This window comes from Oryx dammah, unplaced genomic scaffold (assembly GCF_014754425.2).
Source record: "Oryx dammah isolate SB20612 unplaced genomic scaffold, SCBI_Odam_1.1 HiC_scaffold_28, whole genome shotgun sequence".
Classification (NCBI taxonomy): domain Eukaryota; kingdom Metazoa; phylum Chordata; class Mammalia; order Artiodactyla; family Bovidae; genus Oryx; species Oryx dammah.
In genome coordinates this window covers 7,213,189-7,237,839 of record NW_024070212.1, presented here as the reverse complement: position 1 = coordinate 7,237,839, position 24,651 = coordinate 7,213,189, and the positions used below count along the sequence as shown (strand labels likewise).

The 24,651-nt window shown below is 45.2% G+C and overlaps 1 protein-coding gene across 2 annotated transcripts in view; it reads left to right on the top strand.

The window, feature by feature from the left end:
• Window positions 1–24,651, top strand: part of LOC120855527 (carboxyl-terminal PDZ ligand of neuronal nitric oxide synthase protein-like) — a 360,532-nt gene that overhangs the window by 77,168 nt on the left and 258,713 nt on the right. For both annotated transcript variants that reach the window (XM_040230013.1, XM_040230012.1), the window contains exon 2: window positions 13,948–14,019. In XM_040230013.1, coding sequence (XP_040085947.1) covers window positions 13,948–14,019 — 72 coding nt within the window. The remainder of the gene's footprint in view (window positions 1–13,947; window positions 14,020–24,651) is intronic.

The following is a 24,651-nucleotide window of genomic DNA, read 5'->3' as shown; positions in this document are numbered from 1 at the left end:
AAGCTCTATACAGTCAATAAAAACAAGACCGGGAGCTGACTGTGGCTCAGATCATGAACTCCTTATTGCCAAATTCAGACTTAAATTGAAGAAAGTAGGGAAAACCGCTAGACCATTCAGGTATGACCTAAAACAAATCCTTTATGATTATACAGTGGAAGTGAGAAATTGATATAAGGGCCTAGATCTGATAGATAGAGTGCCTAATAAACTGTGGACTGAGGTTCGTGACATTGTACAGGAGACAGGGATCAAGAGCATCCCCGTGGAAAAGAAGTGCAAAAAAGCAAAAGGCTGTCTGGGAGGCCTTACAAATAGCTGTGAAAAGAGAAGCTAAAAGCAAAGGAGAAAAGGAAAGATATAAGCATCTGAATGCAGAGTTCCGAAGAATAGCAAGGAGAGATAAGAAAGCCTTCCTCAGCAATCAGTGCAAAGAAATAGAGGAAAACAACAGAATGGCAAAGACTAGAGATCTCTTCAAGAAAATTAGAAATACCAAGGGAATTTCATACAAAGATGGGCTCAATAAAGGACAGAAATGGTATGGACCTACCAGAAGCAGAAGATATTAAGAAGAGGTGGCAAAAATACACAGAAGAACTGTACAAAATAGATCTTCACGACCAAGATAATCATGATGGTGTGATCACTCACCTAGAGCCAGACATCCTGGAATGTGAAGTCAAGTGGGCCTTAGAAAGCATCACTACGAACAAAGGTAGTGGAAGTGATGAAATTCCAGTGGAGCTGTTTCAAATCCTGAAAGATGATGCTGTGAAAGTGCTGTGCTCAATATGTCAGCAAATTTGGAAAACTCAGCAGTGGCCACAGGACTGGAAAAGATCAGTTTTCATTCTAATCCCAAAGGAAGGCATTACCAAAGAATGCTCAAACTACTGCACCTTTGCACTCATCTCACATGCTAGTAAAGTAATGCTCAAAATTCTCCAAGCCAGGCTTCAGCAATATGTGAACCGTGAACTTCCTGATGTTCAAGGTGGTTTTAGAAAAGGCAGAGGAACCAGAGATCAAATTGCCAACATCCGCTGGATCATGGAAAAAGCAAGAGTTCCAGAAAAACATCTATTTCTGCTTTATTGACTGTGCCTAAGCTTTTGACTGTGTGGATCATAATAAACTGTGGAAAATTCTGAAAGAGATGGAAATACCAGACCACCTGACCTGCCTCTTGAGAAATCTGTATGCAGGACAGGAAGCAACAGTTAGAACTGGACATGGAACAACAGACTGGTTCCAAATAGGAAAAGGAGTACGTCAAGGCTGTATATTGTCACCCTGCTTATTTAACTTTAATGCAGAGTACATCATGAGAAACACTGGGCTGGAAGAAGCACAAGCTGGAATCAAGATTGCCAGGAGAAATATCAATAACCTCAGATATGCAGATGATACTACCCTTATGGCAGAAAGTGAAGGGGAACTAAAAAGCCTCTTGATGAAACTGAAGGTGGAGAGTGAAAAAGTTGGCTTAAAGCTCAATATTCAGAAAATGAAGATCATGGCATCTGGTCCCATCACTTCATGGCAAATAGATGGGGAAACAGTGGAAACAATGTCAGACTTTATTTTTTGGGGCTCCAAAATCACTGCAGATGGTGATTGCAGCCATGAAATTAAAAGACGCTTACTCCTTGAAAGGAAAGTTATGACCAACCTAGATAGTATATTGAAAAGCAGAGACATTACTTTGCTGACTAAGGTCCGTCTAGTCAAGGCTATGGTTTTTCCATTGGTCATGTACGGATGTGAGAGTTGGACTGTGAAGAAAGCTGAGCGCTGAAGAATTGATGCTTTTGAACTGTGGTGTTGGTGAAGACTCTTGAGAGTCTCTTGGACTGCAAGGAGATCCAACCAGTCCATTCTGAAGGAGATCAGCCCTGGGATTTCTTTGGAAGGAATGATGCTGAAGCTGAAACTCCAGTACTTTGGCCACCTCACGAGAAGAGTTGACTCATTGGAAAAGACTCTGCTGCTGGGAGGGATTGGGGGCAGGAGGACAAGGGGACGACCGAGAATGAGATGGCTGGATGGCATCACTGACTCCTTGGACGTGAGTCTGAGTGAACTCCAGAAGTTGGTGACGGACAGGGAGGCCTGGCGTGCTGCGATTCATGGGGTCGCAAAGAGTCGGACACAACTGAGCAGCTGAACTGAACTGAATTATGATTTATATTTTTGGCTATCTTTATGCTCTTTCAATTATTATTTATAATTTTCAGTGTACATCTTATATAATACTTAAACTTATTCCTAACCATTTTACTCTTTTTGAATATTACCATATGCTATTGTGAATAGAGGTGTTTCTTTAATTTCATTTTTAGTTCATTCATTGGTTCTAATAGAGTTTTATGTGTGTGTGTATTCCTTATTTTTTATATAAAGATCATGTTATCTGTAAATAGATACAGCTTTGCTTCTTCTCGGAGAAGGCAATAGCACCCTATTCCAGTTCTCTTGCCTGGAAAGTCTTATGGACGGAGGAGCCTGGTAGGCTGCAGTCCATGGGGTTGCTAAGAGTCAGACACGACTGAGCGACTTCACTTTCACTTTTCACTTTCATGCATTGGAGAAGGAAATGGCAACCCACTCCAGTGTTCTTGCCTGGAGAATCCCAGGGACGGGGGAGCCTGGTGGGCTGCTGTCTATGGGGTTGCACAGAGTCGGACACGACTGAAGTGACTTAGCAGTAGCAGTTGTTGCTTTTTTTTTTTCAGTCTGGGTGCCTTTTATTTCTTTTCTAGCCTAATTTCCCTAACTAGGACTTCTAGATCAATGTTGAATAGAAGGTGTGAGAGTGAACTTTTTTGGCTTGGTCATGACCTTAGAGAAAAAAGTTTAGTCTTTTACCATTAAGTATGATGTTGGCCCTGGGTTTTTTGAAGATGTTCCTTATTAGACTAAGGAAGCTCCCTTTCATTGATAGTTTGAGTGTTTTCATCATGAAAGGATATTGGATTTTTGTCAAATGCTTTTTGTCTATTGGGAAGATCATTTGGTCTTTGTCCTTTATTAATATGGTATATGCATTAATTGATGTATTGAACCAACTTTGCATTCTTGGAATAAATTCTTCTTGGTCATTGTATATATTATCCTTTTTATATGTTGTTGGATTTGTGTTGCTAGTACTTGAGGATTTGGGGACAGTTGTTAAAGGCAGAAGCATATATGGCATTTTGTTATCATCCTTGCTGCTAATGGTAGGAAGCGTTAGAAAAATCCTAAAAGTCAGCCTCAGTGACTCAAAAGTCTTAGCAGTAATCTGGAGACATTTCTCATGGAGTCATTGCTGATATTAGCTTATCTATTAAGTGATGTTTATAATGGTTATTCTGAATCTTGAAGAAGTATGTTGGATCCTAGCTCAGAGTCTCAATTATTAAGGAAGAGGATAATATATTTTAGGGCCATTTCTAGTCAAAGTGAAGTCACTCAGTTGTGTCTGACTCTTTGTGACCCCGTGGACTGTAGCCTACCAGGCTCCTCTGTCCATGGGATTCTCCAGGCAAGAATACTGGAGTGGGTTGCCATTTCCTTCTCCAGGGGATCTTCCCGACCCAGGGATCGAACTCAGGTTTCCCGCATTGGAGGCAGACAAGAAAATAGAGAAAAGATTGGTTTTTAAATGGAGGTACAGGCCAGTTATCTGGAAATTTTACTCAGTTGTGGGGCTCTGCTCAGTGATAAATGACCGTTGTACTAGAGATCCTGCATCTCCAACTCCAAGCAGGTTTTTCCTGGTGACAGCCTGTTCATCTAGAGGGAATATGGCCAAGTATTCACCGCAAACTGAGCCTATCCTGTGAGGCTCTGTGCGTGCTGTCATAGTTAGCTCCTCCCTGCTGGGAGCCGTTGTGGGGAAAGGGGTGTCTGTCTGTGTGGCTTGGTCACTGGGGACACTCTCTGCTCATGCTGTTTATCACGTCCTTTCTCTTTGAGCCTGCTGGGGTTGAATTCTTGATTCCCTCCTCCATTAACTCTCCGGCATTTTGCATCACCTCGTTTTGTGCAGAGTCGTTAGTCTTTGAGAATCCAGTATGAGATTACTGTAGAGCTACAAGTTCTGCATTTTCAGGGTCGTACAAGCCTACAAAACAAGAGCGTAATGATGTAAAGAACAGGACCTCTTTATGGTTGTATGATTTTTAAAAAACTAACACTTCCACCTGCATTATCTAATTTGGTTCTTATGACAACCTCGACTTCTAGATAGTTCAGATGTACTGTATTCTATGCCACAGACAGGTTTGAAGAGTTTCAATACTTAGAATCTCGCAGGAGAGGTACAGAGTGTTGGTGCTGGGAGATCCTCTCTAGCGTCATCCTGGGGTCTCCTCATCTCTGTGTTTCTTCCGTTCCCTGCTTCTCTCCAGTGGTGGGATTATGTTTCTCTCCTTCAGTGTCATTGCTCCATTTTCATAATGAATATCTTCAGTTCCATAACTTAAGTCATTCAATGAGTCAAATGATGATCCATTTGTTTTTTTCTACAAATCTTCCTGCCCTGACATTGGTTTGCTTTTGACCTCATGATCATTTTGGTGTCCATATACAGGCTTACTTGTCCAGCTCAATTTGAGTTTAATGCAGTGAACTAGGCCTTATTGAGGCACTGGCTTGTGTTCATCCTGATTGCTTCTTTCCTACTGAAGTATCAGTGTTTCAGTGCAAGGTAGGGAAACTCACTTTGCTTCTGGTTCTGCCACTCACAAACTATATTCTATTCTCTTTGAACCTCAGTTTTCCCTTCTGTAAAGTGAAGGGTTGGATCAAATGACCTTTAAGGCCACTTAAGCTCTGCTATTGGGTCTGACTTCCCTAATGATTTTATCATGTTCTTTGTCTCTCTCTTCCTGGCTTACCTGGTTGCTTTACAGGTGATGATTTCATTATCATGGAATGTTAGTGTTGTCAATGATTCTCAGCCTCTCACTGTGCCTCCGGCTTCCCCCATTTTCTTTTTTTCTGTAGGAGAAATAACCTGCTGGCTGAGTAAGCATCTCAGGTGTAAGGGCTGGAAAATACTCCCTGACCAGAATGTAGGCCAGCCCCTGCCCCACGCCTGCATCTGTGATGCAACCAGAGCTCTTAATTGTAGAGCTGAAGCTTCCATTCAAGAGCTAATAGTTGAAAGACTAGAACAGGTTTTCTGTCTTACTGCTTTCTTCTCTTTGCTGTATCATTCAGAGTCCTCATAATAAAGAAAAATAATTAAACCAACCCATCTAAGCTTGTGCTAATGGAGACTAAAAGAACCCATGGGCACATTGCGTGGTTCAGTCCCATCCTCTGTGCCTTTTAGAGAATGGTAAGGCATTAGCATAAAGACAAGTCACCACAATTATTTATTTTGCACCCAGTCCCTTAATGTTGAGGAGCAGGAAGGATTCTGCTGTGATCTCTGGCACATTCATCGGCCCCCGCTGAGCCCCTGATCAATAGTGACACAGTAGCATCAGATGGCCTTCAAATAGTACTTCCTTTTTCAGATGGGCTGAGAGAGAGAGGAAGAAATATAAGTGCTTCATTCCTCTTAGACTACAAATAAATAAAGACGTGGTGTGCAGCTGCAGCTCAAGCATTTTGGAAGCTTTTCTGGTGTGTGGGTGTTGGGGGTAGGGAAAGCGGGGAGAGGGGAACCTCCACTGAGGCTTCTGTCTTGTTGCAGGCGGGGGTGAGAACACGGGTAAATGTCCGTTCGGGCACTTCTCAGTCCCTGCTGCCCCTCCTGCACACGGAACCACCTGGAGAATGGAGCAGACTACACTAGTGGGGAGTGGGACACCCCGAGGCCACTTTGCTTTTTCATCCCCCTCCCCAGAGTGCTTATTAGAAGGTCATCGGCTGAGTGTATGCCCTGGAATCTGGGCCCGCTGCTGCCGCTGCAGTTAATGCTGCTTTGTTCAGTGCTAAATGAGGCGAGAACTTTCACCCAGGTCACATTCATAATCCCGCTCAGCAGGACGCTCAGCTGCGCACAGAGAGCAGTTTCTGCAGGCAAGGAGGAACTTTCCCATTGGAGTTGTTGCGCTCACCTGGGGTGGGTGCGTGTGTGCCAAGTTGCTTTAGTTGTGTTGACCTTTGGACTGTAGCCCTCCAGGCTTCTCTGTCCTTGAGGTTTTCCAGGCAAGAACACTGGAGTGGGTTGCCATGCTCTCCTCCAGGGCCTCTTTCTGACCCAGGGATCAAACCCCGTCTCTTTTGTCTCCTGCAAGTGGGTTCTTTACCCCTAGTGCCACCTGGGAGACCAGGCCTTTCATGCCACGTCTGCCGTGAGCTGCGTCCTTGGGCGGGTCACCTGACCTCTGTGGGCTGCAGTTGCCCTCACTTGTTCAGCAGATACTTGAGTCTTACTCTGCCAGGCTCAAAGGGCTGGGAACGCAGAAATATGAGGGCAGGGTCCCAGCTGTCAAGGAGCTTTCATTCTAGTGGGCATGGCAGATGGTGACCATGTAAGTGGGGCAGAACCCCAAGTGCAAATCATGTTAACTGCTGGGAAAGATATAGAGTGATGTGGAAAAAATGTAACTTTAGATGAAGTCATAATGGTGAATATTTACTAAGCATTGGCAGGATACCCTGCAGTGCTAAATGCTTTTCATATGTTCTTTCTTAATCTTCCTTTTGTGACATAACTTTGGCCATGGTTCCTAAGGTTCCTTTAGATTTGGAATCGCTTCCTCCTATGATTCCAAGTTTTTAGCAACTGATAGAGGGTTGGTTAAGGGATTAACTCAGATGGGCCATCACAGCTGCTGATTTCTAGATGCCAGCAGAATACCGGGTTTCCCATGTGGCGCTAGTGGTAAAGAGCTAGCCAGTGCAGGAGACATAGGAGGTGCGGGTTTGATCCCTGGGTCAGGATGATCCCCTGGAGGAGGTCATGACAACCCTCTCTAGTATTCTTGCCTGGAGAATCCCTGTGGACAGAGGAGCCTGGAGGGCTATAGTCCATGGGGTCACAAAGAGTCAGGCACAGCTGAAGCCACTTAGCACACACCAGATTTCCTACTGCTTGTGTGTATTTTCAGAGAGAGGACACAGTGTGGCCAGGAGACTTGAAGGGTATAAGAAGGTAGGCACAGTGTTGGAATTTGAACCTGGCCAGGTTTGGGACCTGAAGGAAGAGAGTTAATAAGAAAGCCGACAGCGGAGAGAGTCCTGGGCTGGGGGCCAGGAGCTGGGGGTGGGGGCTGGAGGCTTGTCTACCATCTGCCAACTGCTTTAGGCCTCGTTGTCAATCTCTCTTATAGGAGGTGCAGCCTCCTGAACCTCACACGGTTGTGCTGGGAGCTGAGGCTGTAGCACTGAGTGGTTTTCAGAGAGAAGATGTGATTTGGGAATGCAGAGATCCAGGGACCATTACATTGTGCCCATTTGTGGGGGCCCTGTCCTTTTACTCCAGGAGAATGTGGCACTGTGTTCTTTCTCTGTGGTCTTGCCTGCACTGACATAAGATTCTTCTGTCTTCTTCTGAAGAGTGTAGGTTTTTGTTCTTAAGGACAGTTAACACAACAGGTCATAAATCCTAAATTTGCCTCTGCTGATGTGAGCAGTACAAGCAGATTGGTGGTTCAGATGCTGAAGAATCTGCCTGCAGTGCAGGAGACCCAGGTTCAATCCCTGGGTGGGGAAGACCCCCTGGATAAGAGAATGGCAACTCACTCCAATATTCTTGCATTCTGGGATGGAGAATTCCATCGACAGAGGAGCCTGGTGGGCTACAGTCCATGGGGTCACAGAGTCGTACATGACTGAGTGACTTACATGATTACATGAGGTGAGCAACTGCCACCTTCTGCCAGCCTCCTTGGAGCCTGCTTTCCTCATATGGAGCTGGTGGGAGGGGGGCATCCAAGACCCAAGTAGCATTTATACATGATTGGGGCTCCTTTTCTGTCAGCAATTTCTGCTCTCTTTTAGGCTCTCTGGTTGTTCACATTTCTGATGACCAATTTCCCAGGTCCTCTGAGTGACCATTTTAGCCTAAGCTCCAGGCAGTCAGTGTTGCACTTGTGGGATTGTGCTGTTGGGCAAAACTGCACCAACCAGGTCTTATCTAGTGTGGTTCTCTACTTTCAAGGGTTGATTTCCCACCAATCTCTGCCTGCTTTTGGTCTCTCTCCAGAGCCTTCAAAGTTATTTTTATTATTTCAACTAATCAGTCAGTTCAGTTGCTCAGTCTTGTCCGACTCTTTGCAACCCCATGAATCGCAGCACGCCAGGCCTCCCTGTCCGTCACCAACTCCCAGAGTTCACTCAAACTCATGTCCGTCGAGTCCGTGATGCCATCCAGCCATCTCATCCTCTGTCATCCCCTTCTCCTCCTGCCCCCAATCCCTCCCAGCAGCAGAGTCTTTTCCAATGAGTCAACTCTTCCCATGAGGTGGCCAAAGTACTGGAGTTTCACCTTTAGCATTATTCCTTCCAAAGAAATCCCAGGGCTGATCTCCTTCAAAAAGGACTGGTTGGATCTCCTTGCAGTCCAAGGGACTCTCAAGAATCTTCTCCAACACCACAGTTCAAAAGCATCAATTCTTTGGTGCTCAGCTTTCTTCACAGTCCAACTCTCACATCCATACATGACTACTGGAAAAACCATAGCCTTGACTAGATGGACCTTAGTCGGCAAAGTAACGTCTCTGCTTTTCAATATGCTATCTAGGTTGGTGATAACTTTCCTTTCAAGGAGTAAGAGTCTTTTAATTTTGTGGCTGCAATCACCATCTGCAGTGATTTTGGAGCCCCCCAAAATAAAGTCTGTCACTGTTTCCCCATCTAATTCCCATGAAGTGATGGGACCGGATGCCATGATCTTCGTTTTCTGAATGTTGAGCTTTAAGCCAACAACTTTTTCACTCTCCACATTCACTTTCATCAAGAAGCTTTTTAGTTCCTCTTTACTTTCTGCCATAAGGGTGGTGTCATCTGCATATCTGAGGTTATTGATGTTTCTCCCAGCAATCTTGATTCCAGCTTGTGTTTCTTCCAGTCCAGCGTTTCTCATGATGTACTCTGCATAGAAGTTAAATAAGTAGTGTGACCATATACAGCCTTGACGTACTCCTTTTCCTATTTGGAACCAGTCTGTTGTTCCATGTCCAGTTCTAACTGTTGCTTCCTGATCTGCATACAGGTTTCTTAAGAGGCAGGTCAGGTGGTCTGGTATTCCCATCTCTCAGAATTTCCCACAGTTTATTGTGATCCACACAGTCAAAGGCTTTGGCATAGTCAATAAAGCAGAAATAAATATTTTTCTGGAACTCTCTTGCTTTTTCCATGATCCAGTGAATGTTGGCAATTTGATCTCTGGTTCCTCTGCCTTTTCTAAACCCAGCTTGAACATCAGGAAATTCACAGTTCATGTATTGCTGAAGCCTGGCTTGGAGAATTTTGAGCCTTACTTTATTAGCGTGTGAGATGAATGCAATTATGTGGTAGTTTGAGCATTCTTTGGCATTGCCTTTCTTTGGGATTGGAATGAAAACTGACCTTTTCCAGTCCTGTGGCCTCTGCTGAGTTTTCCAAATTTGCTGGCATATTGAGTGCAGCACTTTCACAGCATCATCTTTCAGAATTTGAAATAGTTCAACTGGAATTCCATACCTCCACTAGCTTTGTTCCTAGTGGTGCTTTCTAAGGCCCTCTTGACTTCACATTCCAGGATATTTGGCTCTAGGTGAGTGATCACACCATCATGATTATCTTGGTCGTGAAGATTTTTTTTGAACAGTTCTTCTGTGTATTCTTGCCACCTCTTCTTAATATCTTCTGCTTCTGTTAGGTCCATACCATTTCTGTCCTTTATCGAGCCCATCTTTGCATGAAATATTCCCTTGGTATCTCTAATTTTCTTGAAGAGATCTCTAGTCTTTGCCATTCTGTTGTTTTCCTCTATTTCTTTGCATTGATTGCTGATATAGGCTTTCTTATCTCTTCTTGCTATTCTTTGGACTCTGTATTCAGATGCTTATATCTTTCCTTTTCTCCTTTGCTTTTCGCTTCTCTTCTTTTCACAGCTATTTGTAAGGCCTCCCCAGACGGCCATTTTGCTTTTTTGCACTTCTTTTCCATGGGGATGGTCTTGATCCCTGTCTCCTGTACAATGTCATGAACCTCATTCCATAGTTCATCAGGCACTCTATCTATCAGATCTAGGCCCTTAAATCTATTTCTCACTTCCACTGTATAATCATAAGGGATTTGATTTAGGTCATACCTGAATGGTCCAGTGGTTTTCCCTACTTTCTTCAATTTAAGTCTGAATTTGGCAATAAGGAGTTCATGATCTGAGCCACAGTCAGCTCCCGGTCTTGTTTTTGTTAACTGTATAGAGCTTCTCCATCTTTGGCTGCAAAGAATATAATCAGTCTCATTTCGGTGTTGACTATGGTGATATCCATGTGTAGAGTCTTCTCTTGTGTTGTTGGAAGAGGGTGTTTGCTATGACCAGTGCATTTTCTTGGCAAAACTCTATTAGCATTTGCCCTGCTTCATTCCGCATTCCAAGGCCAAACCTGCCTGTTCCTCCAGGTGTTTCTTGACTTCCTACTTTTGCATTTCAACTAGTAGACTTAGTTTTTTAGAGTGGTTTTAAGATACAGACAAATTGGGTAGCAAGGAGAGTTCCCATACACCCCATTAACCCCCTGCTTAGTCTGCTGTTATTACTACCTTGCATTAGTGTGTACATCTGGTACAATTGATAAGCCAGTATTGATAGTTATTATTAACTAATAGACATAGTTTGTATGTATCCATAGTTCTCTCTTTGTACATTTTATGCAGTTATTTCTTTGTATCTTGTCCAGTTTGTCAGAGGCCAAGTCTGAGGATACCAGATTCTCCAGCATCATCACAAGCCGATAATTTGATGTGTTTATTTTTGATTCATACATAAGCTTTTTCCTGATCTCTGAAAACACTTGACAGAAACCTTTTAAATAAAGGGCTGTTCCTTGAGGAGGATAAGGGCAGAAAGTCTCACAAGTCAGTGGGTGGTGATAATATTCGTGACTGTGTTAAGCTGTTATGTCTTGCTGCTTTTAGTGTGATTCAGCAGGAAACACTGCAGTTCAGTTCATCACAGTCTTCAGAAATTAATCTCTAGAAAATAGGGTGGAAGCAAGTAAATGAAGAAAAAGCACCCCCCCACCCCCCCCAAAAAACCCAACTTCCTGAGGTATTAACCTAGCACCAAGGCTGAGGTTCCTCTGGAAACTTACAAAGAATATTTGAAGTCCTTTGGTTAACCTTATTTGCACTTAACTCCTCCTTATCTGGAAGATGAAGCCACAGATAAAACTGACTCATAAATCTTGTATGTTGATTACTTAGTACAATTTGCATCTTCCTTCTAGGTTTTTGTTTTTTCTTTTCTAAATGGTAGTGAAAAGGAAGCAGGCCCTGATATATTTAAACTTAGGTGGTTGCGTGAGCTTCCTGATCTGTCTGGTCTAAGACTGTCTTGTATTTTGCCCAAAATGGAGCCTCAGGGTGGACGGAGATGATTTGTGGTGGTGGTGGTAATAGCTAGGTATGGAGATACTTTTTTGTTATGGAGTTATACATGTGCATAATGGCAGTAATTACTCATCGTACCCTCTGATTTTTGACTCCTCCTCTGCTTCTCTGAAATTGTTGCTCTGCTGTTTGGTTCGTCATTAGTGTGGCTGTTTAGTTTTTGATCCCTGCTTCATGTCTCCTTTTAATCTCCTCGAATAACCATAAGGTCTAGCTCTGGTAGAGATGGGTGTCTGCTCCATACTCTCTCTCAGAAAGGCAGATTTGTGATTTTCTTCAGATGGTTGAGAAGGAAGATGAGCGTGTGGTGTGACTACCAGTGGGATGTGTTAGTGAGCGTGGGATGACTGTGTGCGTGCTCGTGTGGGCTGTGTGAGATGCATGTGTGTGGTGAGTCACGTGTATGCACGTGCCACATGTGGTGTGTGAGCCTGTGTGCACTGACGTGTGTGAAGGTGTGTGGTGAGTACATGCACACGTACCAGCTGGCTAATGGCGTGAAGGAGGCATGGATAGCGTGATGATGTTGGGGGTCCTCCTGTGAGCGCCTTCACGTGCAGAATGCTACTCCCTGGGTGGGAAACCTCGCGTCCAGAGCTAGAAAGCCACTTCCCCTCTCTCTGTACCCCCGACTGGTTTGGGGTTCTCAGCGCTGCCCCTTTCTGAGAAAGGAGGGGGCAGGGATCCATTTTGGCATCTGCGTTCAGACTGATTGCCAGGTCAGTCCTGACCGTTCAGAGTTCAGGGCAGGAGCCGCCAGGCATGCAGCGCTCGGGAGGGGGAGTGTGGAGACTGCCCCCAGCTGTGGGGGGGTTGCTTTGAACTTGGGCCATCACAAACCTGGCCTCAGGTCATTCCTGGCTGTGTGGGTCGCTGACATGCTGGCAAACCATGGGGTCGCAGAGCTCAGAGGGGCGCTATGCCAGCCATGGTTGAAGCTGGCAGTGCACTTAGATCCTCAGGTCGAGGGGCCTTTGTTTACCTGCGATGGTGAGGCCGTCCATGTGGGGCCCAGATTTCCTGCGGGGGCAGGGAATCACTGTCTCCAGTGTATTACCACACACTGTGGCTCAATACGAGGGGAAATCCTTTCCCAGTATTTAGTTTTCGAAACCCTTTTCACTGGGACCAGCCTCGCTCCAAATTTTAGGAAGAACCTTCTGTTCTCGTAACCACAGGAAGTATGTTTCTTGCAAATGACTGTCCTGCACTTCTGTTAATGTGGTCCTTGGTTGCATAGACTTTTAAATTATCCTGGGGCTATTAATTTCTGGGATATCCTCTGGGCTGTTTTATGCGTGCTTGTTAAAAGGAAAAGGCAAATCCCAGTGGGTCAGTGTGGAATAGGGTGGGGCTGTCCTCTTCTCTTGTTTCATCCTACTAAGTAATGATATCTAGAAATTATCTATAATTTTGATCCAGAAGTCCCACTTGTAGGAATCTAGCCTGAAGGGCTACCTGGATGAGCTCAGCAGTGTGCAGATAAGGAGGTTTGTGGAAGCAGTTTTCTAAGAGTGCCCTGGGGATGTGTCCACCAGGAGCGGAGTCGTCATAAGTAATGGATAGACTTGTGTCCGTTGGTGGAGAAAGATATCCAAGTTATCTTTAAAGTTAAAAAATCAAGTTGCAGAACAATGTGAGTAGTATTAACCTTTTCACATAACAGAAATTCCTCTGCATGTCTATGAATCTATATGTCCGTTAATATACAAAAGAGAGATGTACTTGAAACCCATTGACAGTACTCTGCATATATCTGCATTATTTGAGCCATGTGTAGCAAAAAATTATATATGATATTAAACAACCTGTAGGTCATTTGGTTTAATCAGGTTAAATTTTTAAATGCAAAACTAGTCCATTCCTTTTCTCTATTCAGGAAATTACTCAAATGTCTGAGGTCTCTGTAACATCCAGGGCAAACTCAGTGAAGTTTCATTAATTAAAAAAGAAGTAGATATTATTCTTTTTTATTCCTTTAGATTGCTTTAATGCATGAAGACCAGATTTCTGTAAGAGATTATACCTTACCCCACTTTATCTTTACTGAAATCCCATTTTACAGATGATGAAACTGAGACAAAGGCAAACTAGATTGCCACAAAGGTGGTGGGAGAGTCTTCATACCCCACCCTTTCTGTTTCAGAAGCCCGCTTGTTTAAACACAGTCCTTGCTGCCTCTCTGATTAAAAACAAGATGAGAAAAGGAAGCAGTTTCTCGTTTTGCTTTCTATGAAGTTAGAAGTAGTCAGGAAACATCCTTTTGGCGCTTAATTTCCTTATCTGTAGAATGGGAAGATGAACTTGATGACCTCTGGAGATCCTTCCAGCCCTAACTTGCTGTGATTAGCGACTCTGGCCGTCCCTCTTCTCAGCAAGTGTTTGCTTCTCTCCCCACAGTACGTTGGAAGTCTGGACGTACCAAGGCCCAACAGCAGAGTGGAGATTGTTGCTGCCATGCGCCGGATCCGGGTGAGTGGCTGGAGATGGGGCTGTGTGGGCCTGGAACCCAGGCATCCTACCTGCTTGCCCTTTTAGAAAGTGCTCAGGGTGCCAGAATGGATGGCTGCACTCTGTGCAAGACGCCTATACTGTCCAGGGGAGCTATTCTGAGTTAGGTGGTTGATGTTGCTTAAAGGCCAAGGTTAAAATGGACATACGATGGCTGGAGGGCTACCACCCTCTCTGTCTTGTGAACTACCGCTTCTCAAATTGAGATGCATGTTACCCCTGAGGATGTGGGGTCTGCCAGAGAGTGAGAGGGAGACTGGTGAAGTTATTCAGCTTTTAGTGAAAAGGTTTAGTAATTAGCTGATACTTGGCTCAAAGCATTTTTTAAAAAGTAAAGCATTTTTGTGGTGCATAAAAAAAATTTATGTAAATTTTTAAGAACAAATGTGGGATTTCAACAGAATTTCCTTGGTCAGTTGCTTTAGGCTCTGGACATGTGTGTGCATTCTCTTCTGCTGTTTCAGGTATTCTAAAAGAGTTTGGTCAACTTTCCAATCTGTTGCTTTAGGACCAGAGTCTGTGGTACATAGATCAGAGAGAGAATAAAAATTAATTTTGTCTTCTGACCTCTGTCAAGGAATTTCCCCACAGGACAAGCCCTTCACTGAGTGCTTCCTGTCGTGAAACAGAAGAGATTAGATTTGTGCAGTTTGAGGGTGGATTGGGCAAATGAATTGGAATGATTTTCTGGAGAGAATTGATATTGGAGGTGGCTGGGTTGGTCATCCTGAATGCAGCCTGATTTGAGCTCTTTGTCTTCTAGAAGAATCTACTCACTTCAGTGGAAAACATATAGATGTTGGGAGCCTCATTTTGCTTTTTGTCAGTTTTTTTTTTTAGTCAGTTCATCTGAACAACAGAAACCTCAATTCATTGTGTTTTCTCTAAGCAGTTCATCAGCCTACTTATTTTAGGCTGCTCCCTGCTTTGACCCTCCCAGTTCTTCAGCAATTTTTATTGTTAAGTTGAATTTGTTGAAAGTGTTTTTCAATACATCAATACTGTTTTTCTTGGACGCAGGAATGAGTCACTTTCATATGAGTTCATTTAATGTTCACAACAAACTGTCAAATGGGATCATGTTACCTTCATTATCTGGATTAAACTGAGGCTCAGAGAGTCACAGAGGTCTTGAAGTAGTGGGCATGCAGCCTGCATGCAGCTCTCCACTTGCTTTTGTGAGAACATGCCTTTGACTTCAGGCTTGGCACTCAGTATTCCCAGACCTCTTGTCTTCCTTCACCTTCCCGCTCAGGTAGAGACTGCTAAGGCCTGGCTGGGTGTATCTTGGGTGTTACCCTTGTGAGGATGGGTTATCGCTCTCACTACAGTTGTGACCTTGGGGTTTCAACCAAGAGAGTCCCTTTTTTCTTCATACTCATCTAGGACACAGTGAATCTGTTGTTTCTACTATTACTATCATTATTAGAGTAATTAATAATAATAGTAGCTATCAGAATAGTAGCTACTATTGAGCACTTACTGTGTGACAGGTGCTTTACTAGGCCTTTTAATGTGGAAATAATGTTATTTATTATTTGTAGCTACTCTAGATGAAGTGAGAGTATTGTTTTTATATTTTGTAGATGAGGACATGGAAGTCTGGGGCATTAAATAATTAATTCTAGATCAAGTTGGTGTCAGTAGTTTGAATGGGCATCCACACCCAGAACTGCGCTGCTCCCTGGTTTGGGTGATGACTCCTGCTAGAGAACTGATAGGCCGGGACTTGGAACTTCCCCAGTGAGGGAGTCAGTGGCAGGAATCCAACTTTGTAGAAGGAACGGAGGTACCGGCAAACAGCATCTCGAAGCAGAGGTGGGCCGTGGTGTCTGGTGGCGCTGGCCGTGCACGGGATCTGGAGCCCTTGGGGCTGGAGTGTGGCCCCTGTCTCCTCTCCCTCATCACCTGTCAGCCCAGAGGGCCATGTGCCAGCAGCTCTCTTCCCTATGACCTGCTTCCAGTACTTAATGAGCAGCTCATTAAATTGGAGGGAGGAATTAATTGGCCAGAAAGCTGTTTGGTCTGGCTGTCCAGTCACTTGTTTAGTCTGGCCACCGATGAGAACTCTGGGTGTGTGTTTTACCGTGAACCCCCCAATTCACTGCTAGGTCCGGGGTGCTATTTTCTTTTCTTCCCTCCCTTTTAGAAGCTGTTTTGGCTGTAATTACACTTGTCAAGAACCAGAGCATGTGCTTTCCGTGTAAAGGACTGTTCCTGACTTTGTCCCTTTCTGTTGAATGGTGCCAGGCTGACGCTGGGCAGGACACTGCAGAGTTTGGTTCCTGGGTGCTCTTGTGGACTCCCAGAGGCAGGCCTCCAGCTTGGTCCCGAGCAGCGGCTCATCCTCAGAGGAAAGCAGTTACTCTAAGGACCTTGGTGCCTTGCGTCTGTGAAATGAGTTGTGCCATGCCAGGCCCTTTAGATGCCAGTCTTCCTGGACAGGACAGTGGCTGAAGCATGCAGATTGTCTGCATTTCCCAGAGAGGGAAGCACTCAGTGAAGGACTTGTGACCAGACTCACCTTCCGAGCTGGGGCCGCAGCGGCATTTGGAGTCCTATTCCTGCCCCCGTGTCACGCCTGCAGTGCCGACTCCAAGCTAACCTAGGTGGACTGTTGATTTGCCTGATGCTTTTCCATTTTCCCCGTTTCTCAAGGTGCTCTCTCCATCTAGCTTTTCTTTTAAAATTTATGTTATCTGTTCTCGGCATCTTTTTCTTTTTCATGTGCTTGTGAAGATTTTTTTTTATGGAGATTAAAAACACATGACATGTTAACCCTTTAAAAGTGTATAATTCAATAGTGTTAAGTATATTCACACTGTGTAACAGGTCACTGAAATTTTTGCAAAACTGAGACTCTGTACCCATTAAACACTAATTCTCCCTGCCTCTTCCCACAGTCCTTGGCCACCACCTTTATATGTTCTGTATGTATAATCTGACTGTTCAGATCCCTCATATATATGGAATCACACTGTATTTACCATCTGGCCTGGCTTATTTTACCTGGAATAATGTTCATAATGTTCATCCATGTTGTAGCACGTGACATTTCCTTCCTTTTTTGGCTGCACAGTATTCAGCTGTGCCCAACTCTTTGCGACCCCATGGACTGCAACCTGCCAGGCTGCTCTGTCCATGGGACATTCCAGGCAAGGATGCTGGAGTGGGTTGCCATTTCCTTCTCCAGGGGATCTTCTGAACCCAGGGATTGAACTCAGGTCTCCTGCACTACAGGCTGATGCTTTACTGACTGAGCTACCAGGGGTGTATACAGTTGAATGTGTATAGCACATTTTCTTTATCCATTTATCCATTGTACTCTTGGGCTTCTTCTAACTTTTGGCTGTTGTGGGTAGTGTGAGTAATGCTTCAGTGAACTTGAATATGCAAATTTTTCTTTGAGATCCTGTTTTGAATTCCTCTGATGTATATTCAGAAGTGAGATTACTGGGTTATATGGCAATTCTTTTTTAAAACTTTCTGAGGCCTCTCTGTACTGTGTTCCATAATGGTTGCATCATTTTTGATCCCCCCGCAGTATAATATTTTTTTTCCTCAGTAATATGTGTATCTGATTGGGTACTGGCTTTTAAAATAGATGAATTTTCTTTTTTCTGGTAAGGATTTGTTGGGATGGGAGCCGTTATGCACTTGGAGTGTTCATGGGTGTTTTCAGGGAGCAGAACATGGATTCATAATGGATTGCCAGGCTGCTTGCTGTCACAGGGACCCCCTGGCTGAACTATCCTATACCAGAGTATGGGAGTTCCTTATACTGTTTTTCTGAGGGCAAGATCTGGGGTTGTGAATGGTTGTAAGTGCAGCCTTGGCACAGGTGGCATGGTATGAGTTGGCACATAAATGGATGAATTCATCAGCATTTCTCAGAAGGCCTCCCCTGAATTGAGCACCTTCACCTTCTGCTTCTCTAACACTCCAGGCAGAACCACTTCTGGCCCTGCCAGGCCCTGCCCTGGTCACCCAGGGCCCCTCTGCTTGGATGCACAGCTGTTGGTCAGGCTCTGGTGACCAGCGTGGCGTGCTCCCGGTTCTCATGTGTGGAGCCCACTTAGAGTGGAGACCACTCAGGTGAGAGCCTAGGACCTGGGAGGCGGTGGAGGAAGAAGTAAGGAGCAGGAGAGCCAGCCCTGCCCAGCTGGGGAGGGTGGTCAGCGCTTCTTCTTGCTCTGTGGCTAATAGCGATTATTCGTGTGTATTTGTACCTTGTACACTTACAACTTTTAACCTTCTTTCACATATGTTATGTCATTTGGGGCTTCCCTGGTGGCTCAGATGGTAAAACATCTGCTTGCAGTGCAGGAGACCTGGGTCAGGAAGATCTGTCTTCCTGGAGAAGGGAATCATCTTCTTACTGCTGTTCGATGAGAGGCAGAAAGATGGGACAGGGAGGAAGGAAGGACGGGGACCCTTGGCTCAGGCACATGCTGGGCTGCTCTTCAGCAGTGGGCAAACTAGACACATGAATATATTATTAGTAAAAGGGTCAGAGGCCAAGCAAGTGTGTAACCGGGAGGCGCTACCCAACTTGGCGGAGACAGGAAGGGCCCTGGGTTACTGAGGGTTGGAATCAATGGTCAGTAGATACTGCAGCCAAATGACCCCAGAGATGAGGCTATTGTGGCTCAGAGAGCACTTGCATCTCCTGAAGGGAGGTGGCCACATCACACTGTACTGTCTTTGAAGCTTGGCTTCCTGGCTTAATGCCTGACCATTAGAACACAGTAGTGTTTTGTGAATGAATGAGCGACTTAAATGTTTTCCTCAATAAAATGTACTTGATTAAACTCAGTCTATTGTGTACTTCAAATACACAGAATCATAACACACCATTCATTGTTTGATGTGACTGTAATTGCAGTTTATCAGTTTGTCCATCAGATTTTACAGAGGCCCAAGGTCGCATAGGAGGAAGACCCAGATCTTCTGATGCCCAGCCCAGTATGCTTTCCACTGCAGTGTGAAGCCAATAGAAATTCACTGCACATTTTTTGGTTCCTTGTTTTCTTTGGACGGCTTCTAGGAATTTCCATTGATTAATCGGGAGTTGGGATGGATTTGGGGACACTTTGACTGTCAAACTGAGTTGGAATGAACTGCAGCTGTGGGTATCAGCAGTTTTTTTTTTTTTTTTAATTGGAGGATAATTATGGTATTGTGATGGTTCTTGCCATACATCAACATGAATCAGCCATGGGTGTACATGTGTCCCCTCCCTCCTGACCCCCTGCCACCTCCCTCCCCACCCCATCCCTCCAGGCTGCCGCAGAGCACCGACTGTGGGTGCCCGGTGTCACACATCAAACTCCCACTGGCTATCACTTTACGAACGGCGATGTGTAGGTTTCAATGCTATTCTCTCAAGTCATCCCACCCTCTTCTTCTACTGAGTTCAAAGCCTGCTCTTTACGTCTGCGTCTCCCTTTTGAACCTGCTGTTGTTTGTTTCCTTTTTCAGGATTTGGCATGTTCCCCAAGGTTGAGACCCTTGACACATAAAGACCACGGTCTCTTCCCTTGTTTGTCGTACTCGTAAGAAACCTTCAGTTTCTGTTATTTTCTGTATTAGTTTACTGTTGCTACTGAAACAAATCAACACCGTCTGACTGGTTTAAAACAAGGCAAGCTTATTATCTTAGCGTTCTAGAGATCAGAAGTGAGTCTTATGGGACTAAAATAAAATTGCGTCAGCAGGGCTGTGTTCCTTATGGAGGGTCTAGGAAAGAATCTGTTCCTGTCTCTTTCAGCTTCTCGAGGCCACCTGTGCTGCTTGGCTTGTAGCCTCATCACTCTAAACTCTCCTTCCATCACCATGTTCCCTTCTTTGACTGTGACCCTCTTACCTCCTTCTTATAAAGATCCTTTTGATGACATTGGACCTATATGGAGAATTGAGGATAATCATCCCATCTCACAGTTCTTAAATGACTTCTTCAAAGTCCTTTTGCCATGTAAAATAACACAGTCACAGGTTCCAGGCATTGGGATATGGACACCTTTGGAGGCCCCTCATTTCACCCACCACACCTGACTTGTCTATTGTCTACCAAATGGGATACGCTAAGTGATGGAGGCCAGACCAAACCAACAAGCCCTTTAATTTCAGATCATGTACTTTACCCACTGCCTCAATCTAGGTTGACCACATGTTCTCCTCTGATCTCAGTGATGACCCAGGTAGGGAGGAAGCTTAAGAGATATTCCCCGGAAGCACTGGATGATTATTCTGCTCTTTATCTGCTCAGTTGTTCAGTCGTGTTCGACTCTTTGTGATTCCATGGACTGTAGCCCACCAGGCTCCTCTGTCCATGGGATTCTCCAGGCAAGAACACTGGAGTGGGTTGCCATGTCCTTCTCCAGGGGATCTTCCTGACCCAGTGATTGAACCCGCATCTCCTGCTTTAGAGGGATTCTTTACCTCTGTGCCACTTGGGAAGCCCTGCTCTTTGTCTACCAAGGATCCAGAGGTCTGAGAAGATGCCAGCTGGACAAAGACAACAATAGGAAAGGGGGTATGACTTTAAAAAAAATTGCACAACTTAGAACAATTCACAAAGTTCAGAGAAGTTCTGTGAGTCCACAGTTGGTCTGATACAGTGGGATCGCTTGCTTGGAGGTTACTGGTTGAAAGTTGAAGAGTGGCTGGTGATATTGAAATCAGGCTACTGACTTTGCACCATTGGGTCTGCTGTGTGAATAGGTGAATTTGGTGGCCAAATATTTAGTATGATTTTCAAGGCCTTTGTTCCCAAGTATTAATACTATTCCCTATCATTGCACTTTCTAGATTCCTCAGGAAGGCAGCACTGTGTAGTCAAAAGAGCTCTCAGTGAAGAATGAGAGTTGAGCTTGCAGCCCCTTGACTTGATGTGTAAACTTGGTGAGGTATTGACTGTCATTAATTTCAGTTTCCTTGTTTATAAAGGGGAAAGGATGATACTTGTTGTTTTCCCTGGTGCTATTGTTGAGTCTGGGATAATGCATGAAAAACTACTTTATAAACCAAAAATACTCATCAATGTCATTTTTACACCTTCTTCTGGGTTTCAAAGCATTTCATATAGATAAATACCCTGAGATACTGAGCTGCTTCATCTAGCTTCTTTTAATAGCCAGCATCTTTTTCCTGATTTTGGTGGCAAGCCTTGCTTCCTCGGGGAGGCTCCCCCGACTAGATCATTTTGTCCTCTCATATGGTCTCATGGCACCACACCTCTCTCTTTTGTAGCACTTGTAACAACTATATTCCCAGAGTCTGGCAGGATGCCAGCCTTTGCTCAGTAGACTTTTGTTGAGTGACTGAGAAAATTAATCTTAGCTGATAGCCATGTGAGCAAAAAAGCAGTGAAACCCAGTGAGGCTCTGCTGAGGGGCTGGGGTGCCAGGGAGCGGGGAAGCTGCGGTGCAGTCAGACCTGCCCTGCTTTGTCACTTGCCAGGGACGCTGGCGTGTGGAGAGCCAGGCTGGGCTCCAGAGTGGCAGCTGGTGTTCTGTCACTGCCTCCCCTTGGGGACCTGCTGTAGCTGCTGGAAGGGCAGCCTCAGGTGGGGAAGGGTAGAGGCATCTTGCTGGACCTTCAGGGCTGGAGAGAAAGTGGCTGTCTTTGCGGCCACAGACCAGACTTATGCCTGTTAAAAGCCCGGGGACTGAGTCCTGCAGAACTGGGGTGCAGCCTCCCAGAGGCCGCGGAGCCTGGCTCTGCAGGGTTGTGTGCCTGCAGCTGGGTGCACTCAGAGGTGTGCTCCCCATCGTGGCTCCTCTGCCTGTGGGCTTGGTGAACACTCGGCCACCCTGGAGACAGCTTTCACAGTAGTCCAGCGTGGGATCAGTTTGCTGTTGAACAGGGACTTGATCTCTCAAGAGGGACTGCTCAGGAGTGGTGTGGTCAGTGGCCTGGAACAGAATGGGTAGGTGACCAGGACATGGCCAAGCCCTCCCCGCTCCTGCAGCTCCCTTCCAGTGGTGCCACCTCTTCCAGAAATTTCTCTCAAGAGAACCAATAGACGTAAAGTGGCCCTGGACGTTCTTGGGAGAAGATCCAGGAACTGGGAGACACTGGGGCTTTATGGAACAGTGGCTGGAGTTGCGAGTGCCTTAGAGCTGTGCATTTCCCTCCCCCCCCCCACGTGCATTCAGCCCCTGCATGTGGCCGCCTCATACATTTGTGGCCTCCTCATACGTTCAGCCACGAAATCCACGCTTTACCCTCTTCTGGAAGGCTTGTCCAGGAAACATTTTGTTTGTTTGCATAACTCTCCCCCTCAGCAGCTACCCTCAACATCATTTTCTCTCTTGCCATTAATTGTTTTCCTTTTCTTTCCAAATTCAGAGTTGGCAAGGTTACCTTTGAGCAGCTTAGATTGTAACACAGGCCTCCCTCTCATTACTTTAGCATGGCCCTATTAATTTCCTATTGCTACTGTAATAAATTACTACAAACGTAGTGGCTTAAAACAAAGCAAGCCTATTACCTTACACTTCTGGAGGTCAAAAGTCTGAAAGGAAGCTAAAATCCAGTTGATAGGGCTGCTTTCCTTCCGAGGCTCTAGGGAGAGTCTGTGCCCTTGCTTTTCTGGCTTCTAGACGCTGCCTGAATTCCTTAGTCCTTGACCTTTTTCCATCTTCAAAGCCAGCAATCACATCTGACCTCTGATGCTGCTGCCTCCCCCTAACATGTGTAAGACCTTGGTCATTACGTTGACTCTTCCTCCTCCTGACGATCCAGGATGACCTCCCTGTCGTGGGGTTCTTAATTTAACCACAGCTGCAGAGTCCCTTTAGCCATGTAAGGTAACATAGTCACAGGTTTTGGAGATTAGGTTGTGGACCTCATGGTGGTAGTGGAATAGGGACCGGTGGTGTGGTGGTGACATTATTCTGAATGTTAGACTTGTAGCAGGGATTGGAAAGACTCCCCCTCTATACTGGGGCGCTCTAGTATTGGGGTCGTAAGTACTAAGTTCTCATACTCTTCCTTCTGTTGACTAGCTGAATGATTTTGGACATGTTTCTTACTCTGCCAGTCTTTAATCAGTAAAGTTGGGATATCTTCAGTTCAGTCGCTCAGTCGTGTCCTACTCTTTGCAACCCCATGGACCGCAGCATGCCAGGCCTCCCTGTCCATCGCCAACTCCCAAGGTTCACCCAAACTCATGTCCATTGAGTCGGTGATGCCATCCAACCATCTCATCCTCTGTCGTCCCCCTCTCCTCCTGCCCTCAATCTTTCCCAGCATCAGGGTCTTTTCAAATGAGTCAGCTCTTCGCATTGGGTGGCCAAAATATTGGAGTTTCAGCTTCAGCATCAGTCCTTCCAATGAATATTCAGGACTCATTTCCTCTAGGATGGACTGGTTGGATCTCCTTGCAGTCCAGAGGACTCTCAAGAGTCTTCTCCAACACCATAGTTCAAAAGCATCAATTCTTTGGCACTCAGCTTTCTTTATAGTCCAACTCTCACATCCATACATGACTCCTGGAAAAACCATAGTCTTGACTAGACAGACCTTTGTTGACAAAGTAATGCCTCTGCTTTTCAATATGCTGTTTAGGTTGGTCATAACTTTTCTTCCAAGGAGTAAGCATCTTTTAATTTCATGGCTGCAGTCACCATCTGCAGTGATTTTACTTAGTTCAGTCGCTCAGTCATGTCTGACTCTTGCGACCCCATGAATCGCAGCACGCCAGGCCTCCCTGTCCGTCACCAACTCCCGGAGTTCACTCAGACTCACATCCATCGAGTCCGTGATGCCATCCAGCCATCTCTTCCTCAGTTGTCCCCTTCTCCTCCTGCCCCCAATCCCTCCCAGCATCAGAATCTTTTCCAATGAGTCAACTCTTTGCATGAGGTGGCCAAAGTACTGGAGCTTCAGCTATAGCATCATTCCTTCCAAAGAACACCCAGGACCAATCTCCTTTAGAATGGACTGGTTGGATCTCCTTGCAGTCCAAGGGACTCTCAAGAGTCTTCTCCAACACTACAGTTCAAAAGCATCAATTCTTCAGCGCTCAGCTTTCTTTATAGTCCAACTCTCACATCCATACATGACCACTGGAAAAGCCATAGCCTTGACTAGACGGACCTTAGTCGGCAAAGTAATGTCTCTGCTTTTGAATATACTATCTAGGTTGGTCATAACTTTTCTTGCAAGGAGTAAGCATCTTTTAATTTCATGGCTGCAGTCACCATCTGCAGTGATTTTGGAGCCCCCCAAAATAAAGTCTGACACTGTTTCCACTGTTTCCCCATCTATTTCCCATGAAGTGATGGGACCAGACGCCATGATCTTTGTTTTCTGAATGTTGAGCTTTAAGCCAACTTTTTCACTCTCCTCTTTCACTTGCATCAAGAGGCTCTTTAGCTCCTCTTCACTTTCTGCCGTAAGGGTGGTATCATCTGCATATCTGAGGTGATTGATATTTCTCCTGGCAATCTTGATTCCAGCTTGTGTTTCTTCCAGTCCAGCGTTTCTCATGATGTACTCTGCATATAAGTTAAATAAGCAGGGTGACAATATACAGCCTTGATGTACTCCTTTTCCTATTTGGAACCAGTCTGTTGTTCCATGTCC